Source organism: Neomonachus schauinslandi, chromosome 11 (genome assembly GCF_002201575.2).
Source record: "Neomonachus schauinslandi chromosome 11, ASM220157v2, whole genome shotgun sequence".
Lineage (NCBI taxonomy): Eukaryota > Metazoa > Chordata > Mammalia > Carnivora > Phocidae > Neomonachus > Neomonachus schauinslandi.
This window is the reverse complement of record NC_058413.1, coordinates 42,987,195-43,007,289: the sequence shown is the minus strand read 5'-3', so window position 1 is coordinate 43,007,289 and position 20,095 is coordinate 42,987,195. Positions and strand designations below refer to the sequence as shown.

The 20,095-nt window shown below is 43.0% G+C and overlaps 1 protein-coding gene across 1 annotated transcript in view; it reads left to right on the top strand.

The window, feature by feature from the left end:
* Positions 1–20,095, top strand: part of SPON1 (spondin 1) — a 246,612-nt gene that overhangs the window by 82,811 nt on the left and 143,706 nt on the right. Inside the window, exon 4 of the mRNA XM_021685787.1 lies at positions 15,779–15,852. Coding sequence (XP_021541462.1) covers positions 15,779–15,852 — 74 coding nt within the window. The remainder of the gene's footprint in view (positions 1–15,778; positions 15,853–20,095) is intronic.

The following is a 20,095-nucleotide window of genomic DNA, read 5'->3' as shown; positions in this document are numbered from 1 at the left end:
TGGGGGTAGGTACCAAGATGAGCAAGAGAAAGTCCCTACTTCATAAGGGCTTAATTAACTCTGCAACTGGGTAGGAAACACATAAATACATGATAAGTTAAATAGCAACATGAGGTTTAAAGTTGAAAGAAGAAAGGAAGATTCGGCATTGATGCTTTTCATATTGGTTTAGTTCATTACTGCTCACAAGAGTGGACATGAGCCCAAATCTATAGAGCAGAAAACTGAGACATAAGCTGTAAATCATCTCCTACCCCCTGAAGAGGTAGATCCAGGATCAAACCTGACTGGAAAGGTGGTTCTCTTTTTTTTTTTTTTTTTTTTATTCTTATGTTAATCCCCATACATTATATCATTAGTTTTAGATGTAGTGTTCCATGATTCATTGTTTGTGCATAACACCCAGTGCTCCACGCAGAATGTGCCCTCCTCAATACCCATTACCAGGCTAACCCATCCTCCCACCCCCCTCCCCTATAGAACCCTCAATTTGTTTTTCAGAGTCCATCATCTCTCATGGTAAGGTGGTTCTCTTATACCGTATCTTTATCATTCTGAATTCATAGTGATTATAAAGAAAAAGTAATGAACTAGTTGGGATTAGAATTGAGAAGGGTTAAAAACAGTCCTTCTGTATGTATGTATATAGCTGTTAATCTGTTTATCATTCTTTCCATTTATCTTTCCTTCCTTCCATCCATCCATCCAATTCTGTTACCCAACATGGCCATAAAATAAGATTTTTAGGGGAGCCTGGATAGTTCAGTCTGTTAAGCGTCTGACTCTCGATCTCAGCTCAGGTCTTGGTCTCAGGGTCGTGAGTTCAAGCCCTGCCTTGGGCTCCATGCTGGCTGTGGAGCCTACTTAAGAAAGAAGAAGAAGAATATTTTTAGTTGAATCAAATATTTTGGCTAATATGCCAAACTTTGGGGTATATTTGGGGTATATTTTAAGTGAAGTTAAAAAAAATTATCATTAAACTTCACTTCCAGTAAATCATAGAGGAATAGTATAGCTGAGGATATGCTTTAAAGATGCTAATGGTATCAGAGTATTTAGTGCAGATTAATTACCCCTCCTAAACAGTAATACAAATAGAGGAAAACAAAATTAACATGATTAAATACATTCAGAGACTATTTATTCTGTTAATTGTTAAAATTTAGGCAATAAACTGCAAGAGACTTGCAGCTGCAGCTCCAAAATAGCTGGTCCTCCCCTCAGCTGCTGCTAATTAATGCGGTTTTCCTAATAACAGTTTTCTGATAGCAGAGAGACAGTGGTAAGTCAAAACAACTTCATTTTTATGCTGATAAGCCCTGACAACAACAACCAAAAGAGCCCAACGGGATCCACATGGAAATGCTGCTCACTGCTCCAGAAAGGAGCAGAAAAGTGCTCTGAACAATTGTCCATTGCCTGTGTAAGTGACCTATCTTCTCTTAATTTGTCTGACACTTTTTTACTCCCGAAAGACAATTCCACGAGGCCAGTTTGCACCATTCAGTATGCAGAACTCCCACTGGGCAGAGTTAGCAGGAAAACAGCTCAGAAGTTGCCAGTTTCTCTCGAGCCCAACCCATCTATGGTTGCCTTTGATCCGTGTATTGATCCCCAGTCAGTTGCAGTTAATTGGTTTTCCCAAAATACGTTACACAAATCATAGCACTTTATTAATCAAAGAACTGTCTTGGCCTTCCTAAAGAGGGTACAAGACACATAGAAAGCCAGGATCTATTAGCTTTTCCTACTGACAGTCCAGCACAATATCTTCCCAAACTGGGCCAGTCAGTGGCATTAGACTTCTGGCCATGAGGGACTGCTGGTCCTCTCCGGGACAGCTTGAACAGACAAGAATCCAAGTCAGCGGGCGCCTGGGTGGCTCAGTTGGTTAAGCGACTGCCTTCGGCTCAGGTCATGATCCTGGAGTCCCGGGATCGAGTCCCACATCAGGCTTCCTGCTCGGCGGGGAGTCTGCTTCTCCCTCTGCCCTTCCCCCCTCTCATGCTCTCTCTCTCTAATAAATAAATAAATAAATCTTAAAAAAAAAAAAAAAAAAGAATCCAAGTCAGCAGGAAGTTGAATTCTAGATTTTCAGGATCAACTATGTCAGTCCAAAGGAACACTATGCATGTCGATGCATTTGGATGCGGGGATTAAATAGAGTACAAAGTGTCATTCACTGGAAGATCATTACCAAATATCCTTCTAGGATAAGGATTCTGCTAGTTCATTTTCTTGAAATGTATCTTACTTTGTATCAGAAACATCATTGACATGGAGCCATCCAGAAAAATAGGGAAATGTACATCCCAATCCGATGGCATGAACTCAACCACTTGTGAACACAAAACAAAGTAGTGCCCAGGGAAAAGTTCGATCTGTGGGTTCACCACACTGTGGGGGTCCAGCTTCAAGGACGTCTGTTGTGCTGCCCTCTGGAGGTGGCGACCCTCTGGTTTTATTCTTGTTCTCTTACAGAGACGGGGAAATTGAAACCTTCCGCTCCCTCACTCTGTTTCTCTCCATCTCCACTGTGACTTCTGTCCCTATTCTGTGAAGGTTCTAAGCATTTCCCAGGGACACATGCTCTTGAGCTAAACATCCTCATCTCTCCAAGATACACAACATGTAAATGTGGTTACACCTTCACCTTTGCGAGAGATATTTTTATTGATTTGTTGGGTTTTAATTTATTCCTTGCCTACTTGAGGAAAAAAAGATTTGCAGTACCTTATTTAACATGGATAAGGGGCTCACTCTTAACTCCCCCATGTCAAGAGTTAGTGAAAGTTTTTTTAATTTACCATATATTTTTCAGAAAGAACGTGTCGCTTGCATTCTTCTCTGCATTAAAATGAGGTCCCATTACTTCTCTTCCACATTATTTTTCAGAAAAATAAAGTTCTTGGCTCACTTGCTTTCTCTTTCTTTCTCTCTTTCCTTCTTCCCCTCCTTCCTCCCTCCCTCCCTCCCTTCCTTTCTTAACTTCTCTCTGAAAGTATTCTCTATGAGAAAGGGTAGAAAACAGGACAGGTCATACCCAGATTTTGTGGCCTACATGTGTTCGCATGTTGTTGCTCTAGAGCTCTGTGGGGGTCCAGTGTGACCATGGCATAACGCTAATCAGCTCATATGACATAAGAATGAGGTCAGATGCGGGGCGCCTGGGTGGCTCAGTTGGTTAAGCGACTGCCTTCGGCTCAGGTCATGATCCTGGAGTCCCGGGATCGAGTCCCGCATCGGGCTCCCTGCTCGGCAGGGAGTCTGCTTCTCCCTGTGACCCTCCTCCCTCTCATGCTCTCTGTCTCAAATAAATAAATAAAATCTTTAAAAAAAAAAAAAAAAGAATGAGGTCAGATGCTACGAGAGGGCCACAGATGTTGGAAAGAAGAAACCTGGGACAAATCTGGAGTGAGTCAAAAATGTAAGGCCTGTGAGTGTCTTTTGCAAAGAGTCAAAGGATGAGCAAAGTGGAATGCATAGTGCAATGGTTTTTTCCATAAAGGAACTCTGTCCCTGGTTTAACTTCCTCCTGGCAGACATACCATCATCCTGCTGATTCCCAGCATTGTGAAGGGATTTTGAATTCAACCCGAATGGTTCCTTTTGAGAACAATGGCTGCCATTGGCCAAACTGCCTGGCTGGAACAAAGCGAAGCAGACTTAACTGGTCTTTATGCAGTGGGAAATGTTTCGTGACTCAGACCAGTCCCTGTTTGCTGTTTACCCCGCACTCTGGGCAGCACTGCTAACACAAAGGACCTTATGCTTCTTGCCAGATCGTGGACATATGGTAGACACTCAACACGATGTGTTGAATATAAAAGAGTTGACTTTCGGGTAAAGTCAGTAATATGAAAACATATCACATCAACACACCTTCAGCGCTTTTTGCAGGGAAGGCACTATGCTCAGTGCTAGAGGGGCGAGCACGTACAAAAAGGGCCCTTCCTTGAAAAACCTCAGAATTCAGTCAGAAGTACAAAACATAAACACACAGTAAGTTAAATTGTAGTACAAGACATTGCAGTTTAAGCAAACCTCGAGTGTCCCGTGCCCGAATGCCAAATGAACAGGAAAGATCAGTGGCGTTCTAGAAACCCAGAGGAGGTCGCTTCTGACGGTCCTGGTCAATGAGACTCTGAGGCAGCGGTGAGGTGAAATGGCGACAGATGGGGGAGGCAGGCGGGGAGTGCATTCTTGGCTTATCAAGTAGCAGGGGCAGAAGCCAGGAGGGGTTGTATGCCACACATTCTGCACCCAGGGAAATGGCAGGGCTGAGTTCAGGTCGTTGGGAAGAGTCAGGGGGACCACGGGGGTGGGGTGTGTGTGTGGCTCAGACTGTGATGGCAGCTTGCATCCTGGTGTTCAGGAGTGTGGACGTTTAGCCCAGAGTTTAGACCATGATCTCTAAGTGAGAGAGGCACCTTTGCGTAGAGACCCAGTGCTGGGGTCGAGTGGGGCAGGGTGGAGGTGGGAGGTGGCATAATAGGACCATGGCACCACTCTGCCTAATAGTCGGTGAGAGGAAGTGGTAATGTGCTGGAGGTGACAGTTAATCCCCTGGCAGAGTGTAGGTGAATCGAATGGGTCGGCAAGGAGAAGAGACGTCTTACGAGGTTACTGCAGTAATCGTCCAGGGAGCCCTGCATTGACTCCTCCGTGCGTGTCCTTCCTCGGGCAGGGAGGGAGGTGGGGGCCTCGGGTGGGGACTAACAGGCGTGAAAAGCATGACTCCAAAATTTAAAGCAGTGCTTCTTGTAGAATCTGTCCCCAAAACAATGCTCATACTTAAATTTTGCAGACCGCTTTTTCAGGGACTCAGGAATCTTCTGAAACCCATTCACGGGCCATGAATCCCTAGCTAAGAACCATCACCACCACCCCCACCACCACCCCCACAGTCCCCAGCCCAGCCGAGAGGATGGAGACTCTCCCAACACCCAGATCTGCTGCTCTACCGGAAGCTCCCGTTTCCACAGCAGAAAGCCCGGGGTGACTGGGAGGCTCTGGGAGGAACAGAAAGGATGTCAGGTGGCCAAGGCGTAAGGACCTTCCTCTGTCGCCTGCACTGCTTCCTTCCATTTGAGAGAACGGTGCTGCCAGTCATGGCTTGTGGGAGCCCACAGAAAGGAGGCAGCGGAGGCCACGGCAGAGCGGGACCGAGTGGGGAAGGAGATGACTTGTATGAGCCAGCCAGGAGTGCCTTTATGATATGGAAGCATTTCCTCGAGCGGAGAGGCTGGGATGGTTACGTGATGACAGCCGTGCCCTGCCCAGAGCAGCAAGGCCCACAAGGCACACCGGGAAGCCCAGGAGCAATGCTGCTCTTCTGTTTCTTGTCCAGTCGAAACAGGTTCTATTTCGGATCAGAGCATAGTCTGGAGAGAGAGAGAGCAGTTGAAGCCTTGGATGCTTGGAATAAAAATTTAAACTTTATCTTTAGAAAAAAAAAAGAGCATATATCTTAGTTGGAGATTTTATTAAACAGAATGACAGTCATGCGATTTCACATATCTGCTATCCTTCATTTCAGACCAAACACTGGTTCTGAAGCTTTTCAAGGTCAGGGACTCCCTTGGAGAAACAGAGGAACACCGTGGACTCTTCACCAGACATATGCACTTGTGCACATCACACAAAATTTCATCATCCTGAGACCTGTCTGTGGACCCCCAGATTAAGAACCCCAGGTTCAAAGAGCCTTGGTTAGATCCTCTGCTAGTTTCCAGGCCGGCAGTGATGAAGGTCCCAGGGGTGGAGGGGCTCACAGTCCGCTGAGGGTTTATAGATGTGAAGACGTTGGAGGGAAAAGTGAGGCAGGTGCTGACCAGCAGCTTGACTGGATAAGCCATTATCCAGCAGAATCATGGGTTCAGCCATGTCAGAGAAACAGCGAACCCAACTGTCATCTGTCCCCACTGGGAACACCCCAAGTACCGGTAATCGTGTTATGAAATGCTGAGTAGCATGCTAAGGCTGATTGGGAGTGGGGGGGAAGGGAATTTTCAGGAACATCAAACCCCAGGCTATTGTAATCTTAAGAGAAAGAGATTTTTGGCTTAAAGATGTATTGTGAGATAGTACCTTCACCCCAGGCCCAACAATTAGATGTATTTCTCTTTGCAAGGTGAAAAAATGCCATGGATCAGTTAAGCCAGAGGGAGGAATCTATGAAGGGTCAAAAGATGCTGAAAAAATACTGATAGTTTGGTTTAAAATAATTCTAGAAAATAAGAAATGGTCATGTTCACTACCCAGAATTGCCTACCTGTCAGAGCTCCCACAACTGGGAATACATCCTGCAGTCTATTTATTTTGTCCATGTGAGTTTATTTAAGATTTTTCCAACAGATGACAAATTTCCAACCAGTGATCTAACAGATTCCCCTAAGGGTTCCCACTGTTTCCTCAGCCACAGCTTACAGGCATATAAAAGCCTCCTCCAGAGGGAAAAAAAAAAAAGGATATTTCACTCTCCTGTGTGTTCCTGTCAAACTCCCACCCACCCCACTTCCTTTCCAGCATGTCACTCTTCACACTGGTTCTTACCTGCAGGCCTGCCTGCTCTCTTCCGAGTCAATGTGAACAGGTGCCTGTCCCTGGCGTCCCATCAAAAGTCCCAGCAAAGGGCAGAATGACCTTCCACCCACCAAATACAGAGCATCTTTCTCCAAGACTCTTCTGATCAAAGCATCCCTGCCCCACCAGCATCCTCCAGTGGCTCCCCAGTGCCATCTCCTGGCCCAGTATCTAGGGTCAGCAGAACGGGCTCTACCTCACCTTTTGAACCACGCTCCCTTGTGCTCCCACAATGGTTTGTTCATACAAACCTCTTTCTATCAGTTAGGTGTGCTTTTGAGAGCAGCGCTCATAAGAAACTTGACTAATGATAACGTCAACAAATAGAGGGATTTGTTTGTTTGTTTTTGATAAAACATTAAAGGCCAGACATAGGGGACTGCTTGGATTGTTTCTGTAGCTAAACAATGTCAGGGCCAGGGTCTCTGCTTTTTTTCTCTGCCTTTTCCTCATGGTCACAGAATGGCTGCTTTGTTTCCCACATTGTGCTTGTAGTCAAGGCTAGAAAAAAACAGGGACAGGCAAGGTAGGTCATTAATTTTTTTCAGCTGGAAAGCAAAGCTTTCTCAGATGGTCTCTCCTCCATCCTGCACACCTCCCCTTCTGATAGTGAGGCCACATGTGGGGCACATGCACCCACTCCCCAGCTGCAAGGAAGGCTGGGGCAGTGAGAACAGGACTATTGTGACTGGCTTACCTGGTACCACCCCCCAAAGATCAGGGTTATGAAATCATGAAAGATGGAAGGCATGGATACTGAGTAGATGCCAGCACTCATTATGCAGGATTCTGAGTCAGCAGATTATGTATCTCTCTCTCTCTCTCTCTCTCTTTTTCCCTCCCTCTCTCTCTCTCACCAGGCTGTTGACTATTGGATGTCACACTAGGCCTTATTCATTCTTGTACCTCCACTCCCTCAAACAGCTCTGTGGCACCTACTCTGGTAAACAAAACACGAGTAAATGAATGCCTGTCTGGTTTGAATGCCTCTCATATCTAAATTAGCTCTTTTAAAACATAATCCAGTTTTATTCTTTTCTTTTCACATCTCTCTTATGAAAATCAATTCCTCATTGTTAATTTCCCATTGGATTTTGGGAAGGTAAAATGTAAAGTGTTGGAGTAATAGTATTGACAAGCTATATGATAAAGATTAGGTCTGAAATTGGACAATAATAAGAGAAAAATGGAACCATGATAAGCTCGTTATCCCCAGGGTCATGGGGTCATTCTGAGAAGAAATAAACTATGTTTAAAAATACTTCTTCTCCAGTTTTTGTTCAAATTAAAACCGGGGCTTTGTAGATGTAACTATGTTCAATGATGTGACTCAAGAGCTTGAGAAATCCAGTCATCATCATACAAGGTTGGGAATGGAATGTAGTCTTGTTAAGAACCGAACAGACCTCTCAGCCAGATTCTGGTCATAACATAAGCTGTGTGTGTATGTGCAGCACTGTGGAGTGCTGGTAGCCCAGGTTAGGTATAGAAAGACTATGGATGGGGTGCCTGGGTGGCTCAGTCAGTTGAGCATCTGCCTTCAGCTCAGGTCGTGATCTGAGGGTCCTGGGATCGAGTCCTGCATCGGGCTCCCTGCTCAGTAGAGAGTCTGCTTCTCTCTCTCTCTCTCCCCCTCTGCCCCTCCCTACTGCTCATTCTCTCTCTCTCAAATAAATAAATAAAATCTTAAAAAAAAAAAAAAAAAAAAGGAAAGACCATGGGTGGTGGACCTGCCTAGGGACTCTTTCTGGCGTACAGCTCTAACTGCTACAAAGTGCCCGTCCCTGGTTACAGACTCAGTTTCTGTGGCATCTTTCCAAGAAGTTATTGTGATGGACCTCATTCCTACCACCTCTACCCCCACCTCATCCCAGCCAGAAATGGCCTGCTACCCCTGAGTCACCATAGCACTTGTAGATGATTCTCCACTTGGGGTTCCAACATACCATGTATTCTGAGAGTCATTTGAGAACGTTCTTTCTTAGAGTGTGGCAGCTTGTCATAGGCACACTTTCTTTAGGATGGCATCATCTGGCCCTCATCTAACCCTATTACATGATTTTATTTTTGTAGATGATTCTCCACTTGGGGTTCCAACATACCATGTATTCTGAGAGTCATTTGAGAATGTTCTTTCTTAGAGTGTGGCAGCTTGTCATAGGCACACTTTCTTTAGGATGGCATCATCTGGCCCTCATCTAACCCTATTACATGATTCCTCCAGCCTGGTGGATGGTACCAATGTCAATGTCCTCACCATAACATTATACAGACTGAACTTTTACAAAATGTTACCGTTGGGGAAAATCGGACAGTGTACGATTTCTCTGTATTATTTCTTAAAACTACATGTGGATCTGCAATTATCTCAATACAAATTCCAAAAATTAAAAAAAAAAAAATTCCTCCTTGCACCTTCTGTCTTTTGTTTCAGTGGTTGGCATCACCATCCCTCCCTCTAGTCACTGGGGCTGTCACTTAACCTACCTCCCTCTGATAGCTGTCTCATCTGTAAGACAAGGATAATGGTAGTGCCTACTTCATGGGATTGTTGGGAGCATTAAATAAGTTAATATTTGTGAAGGACTTGAGTGTTTCATTGTTAAAGAAACAAAAAACAAATAAATTATCTTGTACTCCACCGCCTCTTTCTGCCCAAGTCCTGTAAATTACCCAGGCCTGATAAATTTTCCTACAACGTGTGTCTCAGATTCTCTATTTCCACTGCCCCAATCTTAATTCAAAACTTCAGGGCCGCCATCATTGCTTCCAGTTGCAGCCTTGCAAAGCCCAAGTTAGTCACTGCTCTTCTGCCTCCCGTGGCTCCTCCATCATCTCACTCAACATTGATTTCCTGTTTCCTTTATTTGTCTCGCTCTTCTCCCACTAGGCTAGGATCTCCTTACTGGAAGGCACTGTCTCTTATTCATCTTTGAATTTTCAGCTCCTATCAGGTGTCTGACACAAAATAATTCCTCAGTAAGTGTTTTATGAATGACTGATAATTAAGCAGGAATAATCTCATGGCAGTTACTAGCATTGCTTCTTTGCAGTAATGGTAGATGACTATACCAGTCTCTGAGTCTATAGCTTTGTGACCCCAACTGTAGATTCTGATTTTACTGTTGGGCAGCCAGGCCAACTTTACTGTTGGCCATGAGCTGAGATGCTTCCCCAAATCCAACTCATGGGTGTTGTAGATGGAGCCCTGCAGATAAGCTTTCACTTTTTTCTCCCATGGGCACATTATGACGGGATGCCAGGGTGCCTGTCTACTCCTGGACATAGCTTCATGTCCTGACATCCACCTAAAACCATATAAAAAACTGGGAAGAGTTTGGATCACGGAATGCACCCAGTCTCTGTAAATATTTGTTGTTTAACATGAGACCATGATCAGTTTAGTACTTGGCATCCTCGTGAAGTAAAATAAGGCACATAGCCTCAGCCCCTGATGATATTACCGTCACCATGACTCTAATATTTTATTTCTGGGTGCTCCCACAGAGTTGTTCTTTGGATGTCACTGGTTATAAGCTGGACCACTTCCATGAAAAAACATCCCTGAGATTGTAGGCAAAGTTTTTAAAGCACCCCAAGAAATGTTCAGTAGCAGGGATTTTACTGGACTTGGGAAGAGCATTGGCAACCTTAGTCTGGAGACCACAAACCTGAGCTTCGTTTTGGCCATTCAGTATCTCTGCCTGAAGCAGCTGACCAAGGTAGCACCCTTACTCCTCTCTCCACAAGCCAAGGAGACAGACCAGATGTTAATTGTAATAATAGCTACTGTTTATTAAGTACTTTTATGTGCCAAGCACTTGCTAGGAGATGGTGATTTAACAACAGTAAGGATAATGGCTACTACATAGTGAATATCTACTTCACACAACAGCCATGTATTAAGGACCTTACATGAATTATCTCTCTACAGCAGTGACCCAGGCACTGAGGATCCATGTGAATTTTTAAGTCATTTCCTGGCCTGATTTCTCCCAAGTCCTTCAGTTTCTAATATCTCCGTATCCCTTTTTGCTGAGAGCAGGGGTCCAGGCCTAGCCTGAGACAGCATACCCACAACTTAGCAAACTCTAACTTTATCCCAACAGGAAAATTCCCCAAGGAAAAATAACAGCAAATGAATAAACCCTGCAGACAGAAAAGGGTCAAGTATCTAAGAGATCCAGAAATGCTCCACCACCTTAGGTTTAAAATAAAACTTTTGAAATGATTAGTAAGTTATTTAGAACCTCAATATTGCAAAGTTTGAGAAGTTAACATACTGAGAAATGTAATTTAGATTTCCTTGACACGCTCTCTCATGATAAGAGAGCATTCAGTGTATCAGTGCATAAATGCTATGCAACAGGACTGCCAAATTGCAACACAGAATGGGAGAAATTTGTCATTTTGAAATGCTAAGGGAATTCTTACCAGCAGTTTTCTCATCTTGTAAAGCTATTATTTTTCTGAACTATAATATGATTTATAAATCTCAGCTGAGTTTTATACTTTTGATGGGAACATCTCAAAATGAAATGCATTTCTCAGAATATAAACTTTCTCAGGAGTTGACCAGATGAGGAATAAAAAGAAACATCTTCTGCAATCAAGCGTACCAAATCTTGGTCTCTGCCGGCATATCCGCAAGTGAATGTTGGTCTTCCCCAGAGTTCTGGGTTCAACCTGACTCTCTTCTCACTCTGCACACTTGCCCTGGGTGACATCAGCTGCCTCAGAAACTTCCGCTCCAGTGACTCACATGCCCCTGCTCCCCACCCCCCACATCCCTCCTGAGTTACAGGTCCCTATGTCCAAGGTCACTAGATTAGCCACCATCATGCCCTACAGACCACTTAACCTTAAATCCTCTCCTTTTCCCCAAACTCTGTTCCTTCTCCTTGAATCCGAGTGCTACAACACTGCTAACATCAATAGAAGTAAGATACAGTTCCTGCTCTCGAGAAGCTTATATACTAATACAGGAGATAGAAAAGTAAATAGGCTATTAGAGCACAGGTTATTAAGTGCTGCGGTGGAAGAAATCCAAGAGGCTGTGGCTCATAGGAAGAGCACTTAACCAAGCAGCCAGTCAAGAAACCAAGCTTAGTGGGTACGAGTTCTGGGTAACTGAAGTAAGTGTGTGTGTGTGTGTGTGTGTTATGCTCATATGCGTGTTGAGGAGTCACAGAAAAGGATAGAAGGGGTCCCATGGACAGAGGCCCAGGGGCAGAGATTACAAAGGCAAATATAGTGTATGGCTTGGACAGAGTGCTCAGGAGGCATTAGATAAAGATAGAGTCAGATCAGAACAAGCCTTGTATCCCACGTTTGATCTGCACAGAGTTTGAAATCCAAAGGGTATAATCCAGAGGTTTGGCCAAGCATGGGCATGGAGATGTATGCTCAGTCTTTGTGGAGAGCTCAGGTGATCATGACCCAGGCTCCAGGGAAACCCACCAAAGTCTCAGCTTTTCATGGTATGTTCCATGCGATGCTAAAATGGAGCCAAGGAAAGTCAATTTGCAGTTACATTTCATAATAACACTTACCTCACAAGCCAATTATACTTTTTATATGTGATCATCTTTAATCCCTTACAACCATGCTGGACGTAGGACAGGCCATGAGCTTTGGAGATAGACAGGGGAAACCTCAAAACCTTCAGCATGTTACTTACCCCCCTGCATTTTGGTCATCATCACCGGTAAAGGGGAAATTAGCTGCAAACTTTCATCTTAATCCTTCTAAAACTAAGAGCATTTTAACAAGTTTGCTTGTTAAAGTTGACCTAAACTGACAGGAAACTAAGGTTTTTATTTACTGTCTTATTATGAATATTCTTACATTTTGCTACAGAATATTGATGGGTTTGATTATGGGGATGTTAATAGTATGTTATCATCTTAACTTCCTAATATCTGTAAAATTCTGAATTCAAAAATGCATCTAACCTAACGGTTTTGGATGAGGAAGGAATTTGAGGAGTTGTAATATATGTAAAACATAAGATATATAAGGTAATGTACATAAATTTAGGGCCTCCCTAGCACAGTGACGGGCACATAGGAAGGGCTCAGAAATTAGAACTATTATCAAAAAGAGAGAGTAAGCCATCACAGACTTCATAAAACAAGGCATGAAGGAAATGAAAACATCTTATAGGAAACACATGTTTTCTATCTCTGGCCACCCACATTTTTACAATTATACTTTTGAAAATTTGGGGTGATTTAATTTTTCTAAACATGATCATAGGCTTTGCCATTATTCTCTTATTCACAGCAGGAGGAAGAAAATTCAGAGTATCTGTTACAGATGCTAACACAGGCAGATTTGGGGAGATTCTGGGAGAGGAAACAGCACCAGCAAGGGCCCAGTAGAGTGGAAGAGGTGTTCAGATAAGAGGAAGTTTATTCCCCTTCTCAAACTCTGGAACCCAAGGAGCATGGCACGAAATGGGGACAAATGAAGTTTGGGAGAAATTTTATGAAAAGCCTTGAATACAGTGATAATTTTGTATTTTATCCTATAGATCAGGGGTTTTCAAGCCACGTTAGCAAGAGAATTTTGTTTTGTTTTGTTTTGTTTTGTTTTGTTTTGTTTTAAGTAGATTCCATGCTGAACCCAATGCAAGGTTTGAACTCAAGATCCTGAGATCAAGACCTGTGCTGAGATCAAGAGTCTGACACCCAACTGACTGAGCCAGCCAGGCGTCCCAAGTGAATTTTGTTGAAGTAGAATTTAATTTGCCTGGGAACTCTACACTGCAACCACCCACCAACTCATTTTTACTCTATGGCCCAAGTGCTCTTTTTATTTATTTTATTTTATTTTTTATTTTTATTTTTATTTTTTTAGAGAGGGGAAGAGGTGGGGAAGGGCGAGGGAGAGGGAGAAAGAGAATCTTAAGCAGGCTCCATGCCCAGCATGGAGTTCAATCTTATAACCCTGAGATCATGACCTGAGCCAAAATCAAGAGTCAGATACTTAACAGACTAAGCCACCTGGGCACCCCCAAGTGCTCTTTTTATTTTTTTTAAGATTGTATTTACTTATTTGAGAGAGAACACAAGCAGGGGAAGGGTCATAGGGAGAAGCAGACTCCCCACTGAGCAGGGAGCCCATTGTGGGGCTCAATCCCAGAACCCTGGGATCAGGACTTGAGCTGAAGACAGATGCTTAACTGACTGAGCCACCCAGGCATCCCTCAAGTGCTCTTTTTAAAAGAGCAAATCTGATTATCTCATTTCTTAGGATGCACTTGTCAAAGAGATCTTACCAAGCTTGGTGTAAAATGCCATCTCCCTGCAGACTTGGGGTGATGTAGCCCTGTGCACCTCCCCAGCTCATCTTACACCATCTCCCTGGCTTAACCACTGGTCAGTTCTGCAGTGAGCCATGACCCTCCCACATCAAGGATCTTTAAAGGATGTCCTCTCCTTTGTTTCTCTCTCCCACTTGCCCTAGTGAGCTCCTACTCTTTCCAATCTAAGCCTTCTTTTCTGAGGGGAGTTTTCCTGGCTTGGTCAGGACCCCCTGTGTTATACTCTCCCACATCCTGGGGACTTCTCTGTTCAGCACTTAATCACGGTCATGTTAAATGATTAGCTGCGGATTTAGCTGTCTGGTGCTTTCTCCCCATTATGCTGTCAACTTTGAGAATGGGAAGTGGCCCCATCTGACTTGTCCCTGGCCAGTGTCTGGCTACTAAGCAGGGGGAAGACAAATGGGGGAGGAGGCCACTTTGGTAGGAAAGAAGATGAAGCGTTTAATTGAAGCAAGAATGCCAAACCTGGGCTACTTCCCACAAGTCCTTCTCCTCACCATCCACAGGGGTCTCTGAGGCTCTTCTTGGTGTGGAACACACTGAAGTGGTAGATAATGGGATGCTCTGACTACCAAAAGGCTTTGTGATTTGGCTTTGGAATGCGTGTTCTCAAGAGAGTTCTCTTGGCCTGAGGAAACTTTCTGCTTGATGGTCAACAGAATGGATCAATGATCAAAGTAGTTTTGCAGAAACAAGAAGCATATTTCATTCATTTATTTCAACATCTCATCTCTCTTGGGAAAGGAAAGACTATAAAAGACATCTGTAGGCTGGTCTGAATTTTATTCTTTTGTGCAAGACTGGGTTTAGAGTAGATGTTTCTTTGGAAAGTAATCTTGGCCTAGGCCCACACCATCGAGAAAACTGCCTCCATATTCTGTAGAGCCATGCACACATTGACCCCTGCCTGGGTCTGCAGTCATGGGACACAGGGCAGATCATGTGACCCTAACACTCCTTTGGTGTGCTTAGCTGTAATGGAGCCAAGGGATCCCTTTCTCTGTGAAATAGAGCCAATCAAAGTAAAAATTACCTTTTGATTGAGTAGCGTTGCTGAAGAAAATCAATAGAAAGGGCTCGAAATCCACTGGTACCATTTCATTGCTAAGTGTTGTAGACTTCACATTACAGGAATGCTGGGTTTCAGGGTTCAATGTCTGTGAGGCCAGCTGAAAATACACAGCAGAGTGGGTTAAAGGAGACGGAGTCTGTCTGTGCAGCCCTAGATTAAAGGGAAAATGTGCGCTGGCCAGAAGTAATTTTTCAACCTCCAAATATTCTTTCCAGATTCTAAGATCCTGTGTTTGACATGTTTAAGAGAGAGATATAACAGCTGAAATTGTCTTTGTTCAGAATGTAGGAGACAGTTTCGTCTAGACTTTCAGGAAAGATAGAGAATGACATTTTCAGAGCAAATCAAAATACATTTTCAAATTCTTTTTTTCCCCTTCAGGAAGAGGACTTGACATGCTTTTCTGATTTGAATTTGGTGGGTCTATAAATGACTTCAGTCGTTTGATACAAAACTATAATAAAATGAGCCACTGAGAAAAGTTACTGAAAATGCCATTAGTTCACTTTCTTACCTTAACAATAATATTAGCACCACCGCAGACAGCACAACAACTAATATTTATTGAGTGGTTTCTAAGTATTGACATACATGTTTTTTTATTTAGTTCTCAGAGCAATCCCATGAGGTATGCATTATTATGAATGCCAGTTTTCCAATGAACAAACTGAGGCACAGAGAGTGAGGGGTGACTCGCCCGAAGCCGCACAGCCTTAGGCAGCCAGGCCAGGATCCGACGTCCCTCCAACCTTCTCTCCTCACCACTGCACTTGTGTCTTCTTTCCCAACAGGGCCAGCATCGTACAGAAACGCATCATTTATTTCCAAGATGAGGGCTCTCTGACCAAGAAACTTTGTGAACAAGGTAAGGACTGCAGGTGGAGGAGGAGCCAGAGAAATGGAAGGGGGCTCATTCAGTCCAGCCACCCAGTGGCAGGACTTCGGTGATTGGGCTTTCTGAGCTTCTCCAGGTTCTGCTCCCTCACGTAGCACTGATTTTTAATCTGGCTGTGTGCAGTGGATAATTGGATCCGCGTTAAGCTCTAATTACTCAGCTTTGATTCCCTGGGTAGGAGATAATGTACCTTATATTGGTGTCGTCTTCTTATTTTTGTGAAACAGTGATTATTCTAAAGAGGTTCCTTGGAATAATTCACAGGACTTAATTAAGAAATGCACAATTGTGTACCTTTAAGATGTCTTTAATCGTTCTCTGGAATAATCACCAGCAGAACTTGTGAGGCACCTGGGCAACATGGGGGGATTTTCTCCAAGAAAGACAAGCGGGAGGTGGGATTGCCGAGGAAGCATTGACCTTATGAGTTTGCCACATTCAAGGACGTGGCCCTTAGGTTTGCAGGCTTATTGATGCCCTCTCCTTGGGTTGAAGGCACTCTAACAAAGCTCATGGAGATCAAGTAGACTGGCAGATCAGAGAAGAGGCTGGGATTCAGATCCAGCCTGGGTTTGAATCCTCACTCTGCCCTTCCCAGCCCTGTGACTTAATATATATTTAAAATAGTACAGCGCCTCCTTGGCACATAGTAAATGCTATATATATATTACATATATATATATATATATATATATTATATATATATATATATATATGTAATATATATATGTGTGTGTGTTAGCTATTGTTATCTGTATGCAAAAGCTTGTTTATTAATCCATCATAAAAAATTAGGACTTTTAACATCTGAATGTGTTTACAAGTCATTAAAGAACTAAATAAAAATAGAAAATGTTCTACAATTATATATCTTAACTGTCTAATGTCTATTCATTTTTGCAGAATTTTTATTTGCATTTAGAGCAGTTAGCATTTTGAGAGAAATAATCTCCAATTCTAGTAAATCATAAGCTGCTGAGAGAAAGAAAGTTTCATATAGGTCTTCTGGGAAAATAATAATAATAGCTAATATTTTTCAAGTGCTTTGCTATATGCCAGGCACTATTCTAAGCACTTCACGTGCCTTGCTCATGCGCTCTGCATAACAGCCCTATATGGTAAAGACTGTCAGATCATCCCTATTTTATAGGTGAAATGTCTGAGACATGGAAAGTTTTTAAAATCTCACTTAGCATCATACAGCTCGTGGTCGAGAACAGGGTTTGGACCTAGGAGCCAGTGTTCTTAGCCACTGCCTTTCTGTTGAAGGGACTACATTTCAGTGCATTGTACCAAAGCATAGCTCCCTCTGGACAAGTGAGAGCAGAAACTAGGTTCTATGTGGAAGATGGCTTGGAAAGCATGAAAAGAGCAGAGGGAGAGAATTGGACACCTGCATTAGGGTTATACCTGTCGTAGGGGCCAGAGAGCTAGAACCTGGGGGCCAGGTGCCTTGTCAGCTTCCAGGTGGACATGACCACACACGGCTTTGGGGGCCTTCCTTTTTGTATTTAATTACTCAGCTTTTTTGCTAGCACAGAACATCTTGACTATTGAGGCTCTTTGTTCCTAAAGTACAGTCCCCTTCCTGCCCTCTCTCCATGAGATGACATGCAGGTCCATGAAGTAGAGTCAGAGTGTTCTGGATCACACATTTATAAGCCACCTCTAGATCTACACCCATAGATGGCTAATCACAGCCACTGTGGTCTGGTTTTGTTAGCTTGACATTCAGAGGACAGTCTTATTTCCCAGATTTGAGGGTTCTTAGGAAACACTTTGCTGTCACCCCGCATACGGACAGCAATCATTAACTAAAGTGCGCTTGCCAGAGCCTCAGCCCTGATGTTGTGTGAAGCTAGACAAATATGCTAAATTCTGCAGATGCGGTGTCAAATGGCATGCAAGTCTGTATTGGTTATCACTTCTGAAGCGGAGATCCTATCAAAATGACTAAACATGCCTATGTATAAGAAGATCGTTTTCCAACAGCAACTTTGTGGGCAAAAAAAGGTCCTGCAGGCCCTGGGCTGAAGGATCATTACGTGCAGTTTTAGACCATCCCCAGAGACAGCAGACCCATGAGGAAATCCCACAATTAGAAAAGCAGATCACCTTAAGAAAGTCTTTAATTTGTAAGCAGAGAGCAAAAGGATTTCTCTTAAATGTGTATGCCTACTTAATTATCTCTAGCTCTTCCATTAAGGTCTTTACATTCTCAGCTTCCTTGGTGAGTCAGATCAAATCTATCAAGGAAGGGGAGAAAGAAACTAGTATTGAGTATTTTTTCTCAGTTGAAGCTGGCATCCATAGGGGAAAAATTAACAACTGCAAAGATAAAAGGCAATGGCAATCATTATTTTTTTTTAAAGAAACATAAAACATTAAGTTACTTACAATTAGGAACAGAGAGACATAAAATATTCAAAAAGGTGACCTATACGAAACACATACATGCCCATGTTTATTTGAATACCACGTCACAAACGATGAAGTGAGAGAGATAGAGAAGGAACGCAGAGAAGGAAGGAAAATGTGGGAAAGAAGGAATAAGGAGCAAAGGAAGACTAAGGGGAGAGCTGAAAAGGAAGAAGCTAATGGATGGAGAGTAGAAATGAGAGAGGGGGCAGCTAGGGGATCAGCACGGCCGGAAGTCCCCCATATTGGGCAGGCCCCGCTGCAGTTAGCAGAAGAGGGGTGAGTTACCTCTGGTCATCATCACCCTTTAAAAACCTGGTTCCTTTTCAATAGGCTTTTCCTCAAAGGGAACAGTAGGTCTGTTTTTAGTTTCAAACTTAGAGCCTTATTTTTTAAATGGAAGCTAATTTTCCTTTGGAATTCCAAAAGGTTTATTGTAAGTGTATTCCCCTGAACTCCTGAATATATCTTTAAGTTTACTACCCATATCTGAAAGCCCTTTTGAGAAGGTAAAGCTACCAGTTTGCCTTATTTTGGTTTTTTGAGAGATTGCTCCGTCATCAAATGGCACCTGGGAGCTACAATTGAAACCTCTCCATGTATCTCTCAGCTTGGAATCCCTTTTTCAAAACTAATTTAGTTCTTTTATAACATAGTTGATCATAATAATAATAATGGAAATGTAAAAGGAAAAAAGTCTTTAAGAGTTCCTAATTTACGCTACCTTTCCTGAAATATATTCAATAGGGCTTGTCCCTTAACTATCAAAGTGGCTTACACAGGAATGGTACCTGGGTTTCATGTGCATTAAGCAACGGAGAGCCTGCTCCTAAGCACAGACAATGCGCGGGCCTCTTCCAAGTGTAGAGAAAAAAAATAGCCAAACAATGATTTCTATTTTGGGTGGTTTCAGACCTCTTCTTTGGTGCTATTTAGAAACCCTGGAGAGCTATATAGGGAGGCCATATTTTAGATGCACCAGCCTTCACTTGAAAAAGCATAGAGAAATACACACACAAAAATTACTCTCATTGGTGTTTATGCAGACCTATCCAGCAGAAGGTCCTTCCTGGAGTGATACAGCACAAAGATTAAGAACCTGGACTCTGGACTCAAAAAGGCCTGAGTTCCAGTTCTGCCTGCAAACCTACTAACCCTGTGACCTTGCACTGGTTACCTAATTGCCTCAGTTTACTGATCTGCAAAATGGTGTTAACTAAAGTACTTAGCTCCTATGGTTGCTAGGATTAAATGAGACTGTGCATGGAAAGAGATCAGCACCTACAAGGACTCTATATAATGTTGTTATTATTACCATATTTCATACTTTTGCTCCATCCTAGAGTGCAGAATTCATTTCTTCTATCCATCACTGATTTTGCATGTTCAGACCAAAGGTACCCAGTGAATTCCACAAGGAAGACTTTTAAATGCTCTTCCTGACACTCAAAAAAGATTTTTATACTGTCACTGCTCTTTATATAATATTTAAGAATAAATGTCCAACTTGCAAAAAAAAAAAAAAAAAGAACCTTTATGTTAATACCACTGGAGAAACCAAAGAAAAAGTAGCTGAAGCAAGTTGCATCTGTAAGCCTTTGTTTGGTCTTGCAGGAAGCAGAACAGACTGAAAGCAACAATGCAGTTAGGGATGTGAGCTTGACAATCGGAAATACTGAATTTATTCATGTAATCTCTCTTTCCTCACTTATCAGCTATTCACAGATAAAAATGGGGACAGAGAAGGAATCCTGTTAAGTTTTTCCTGGCTGCTGCTGTGCTCAGAAGTAAACCT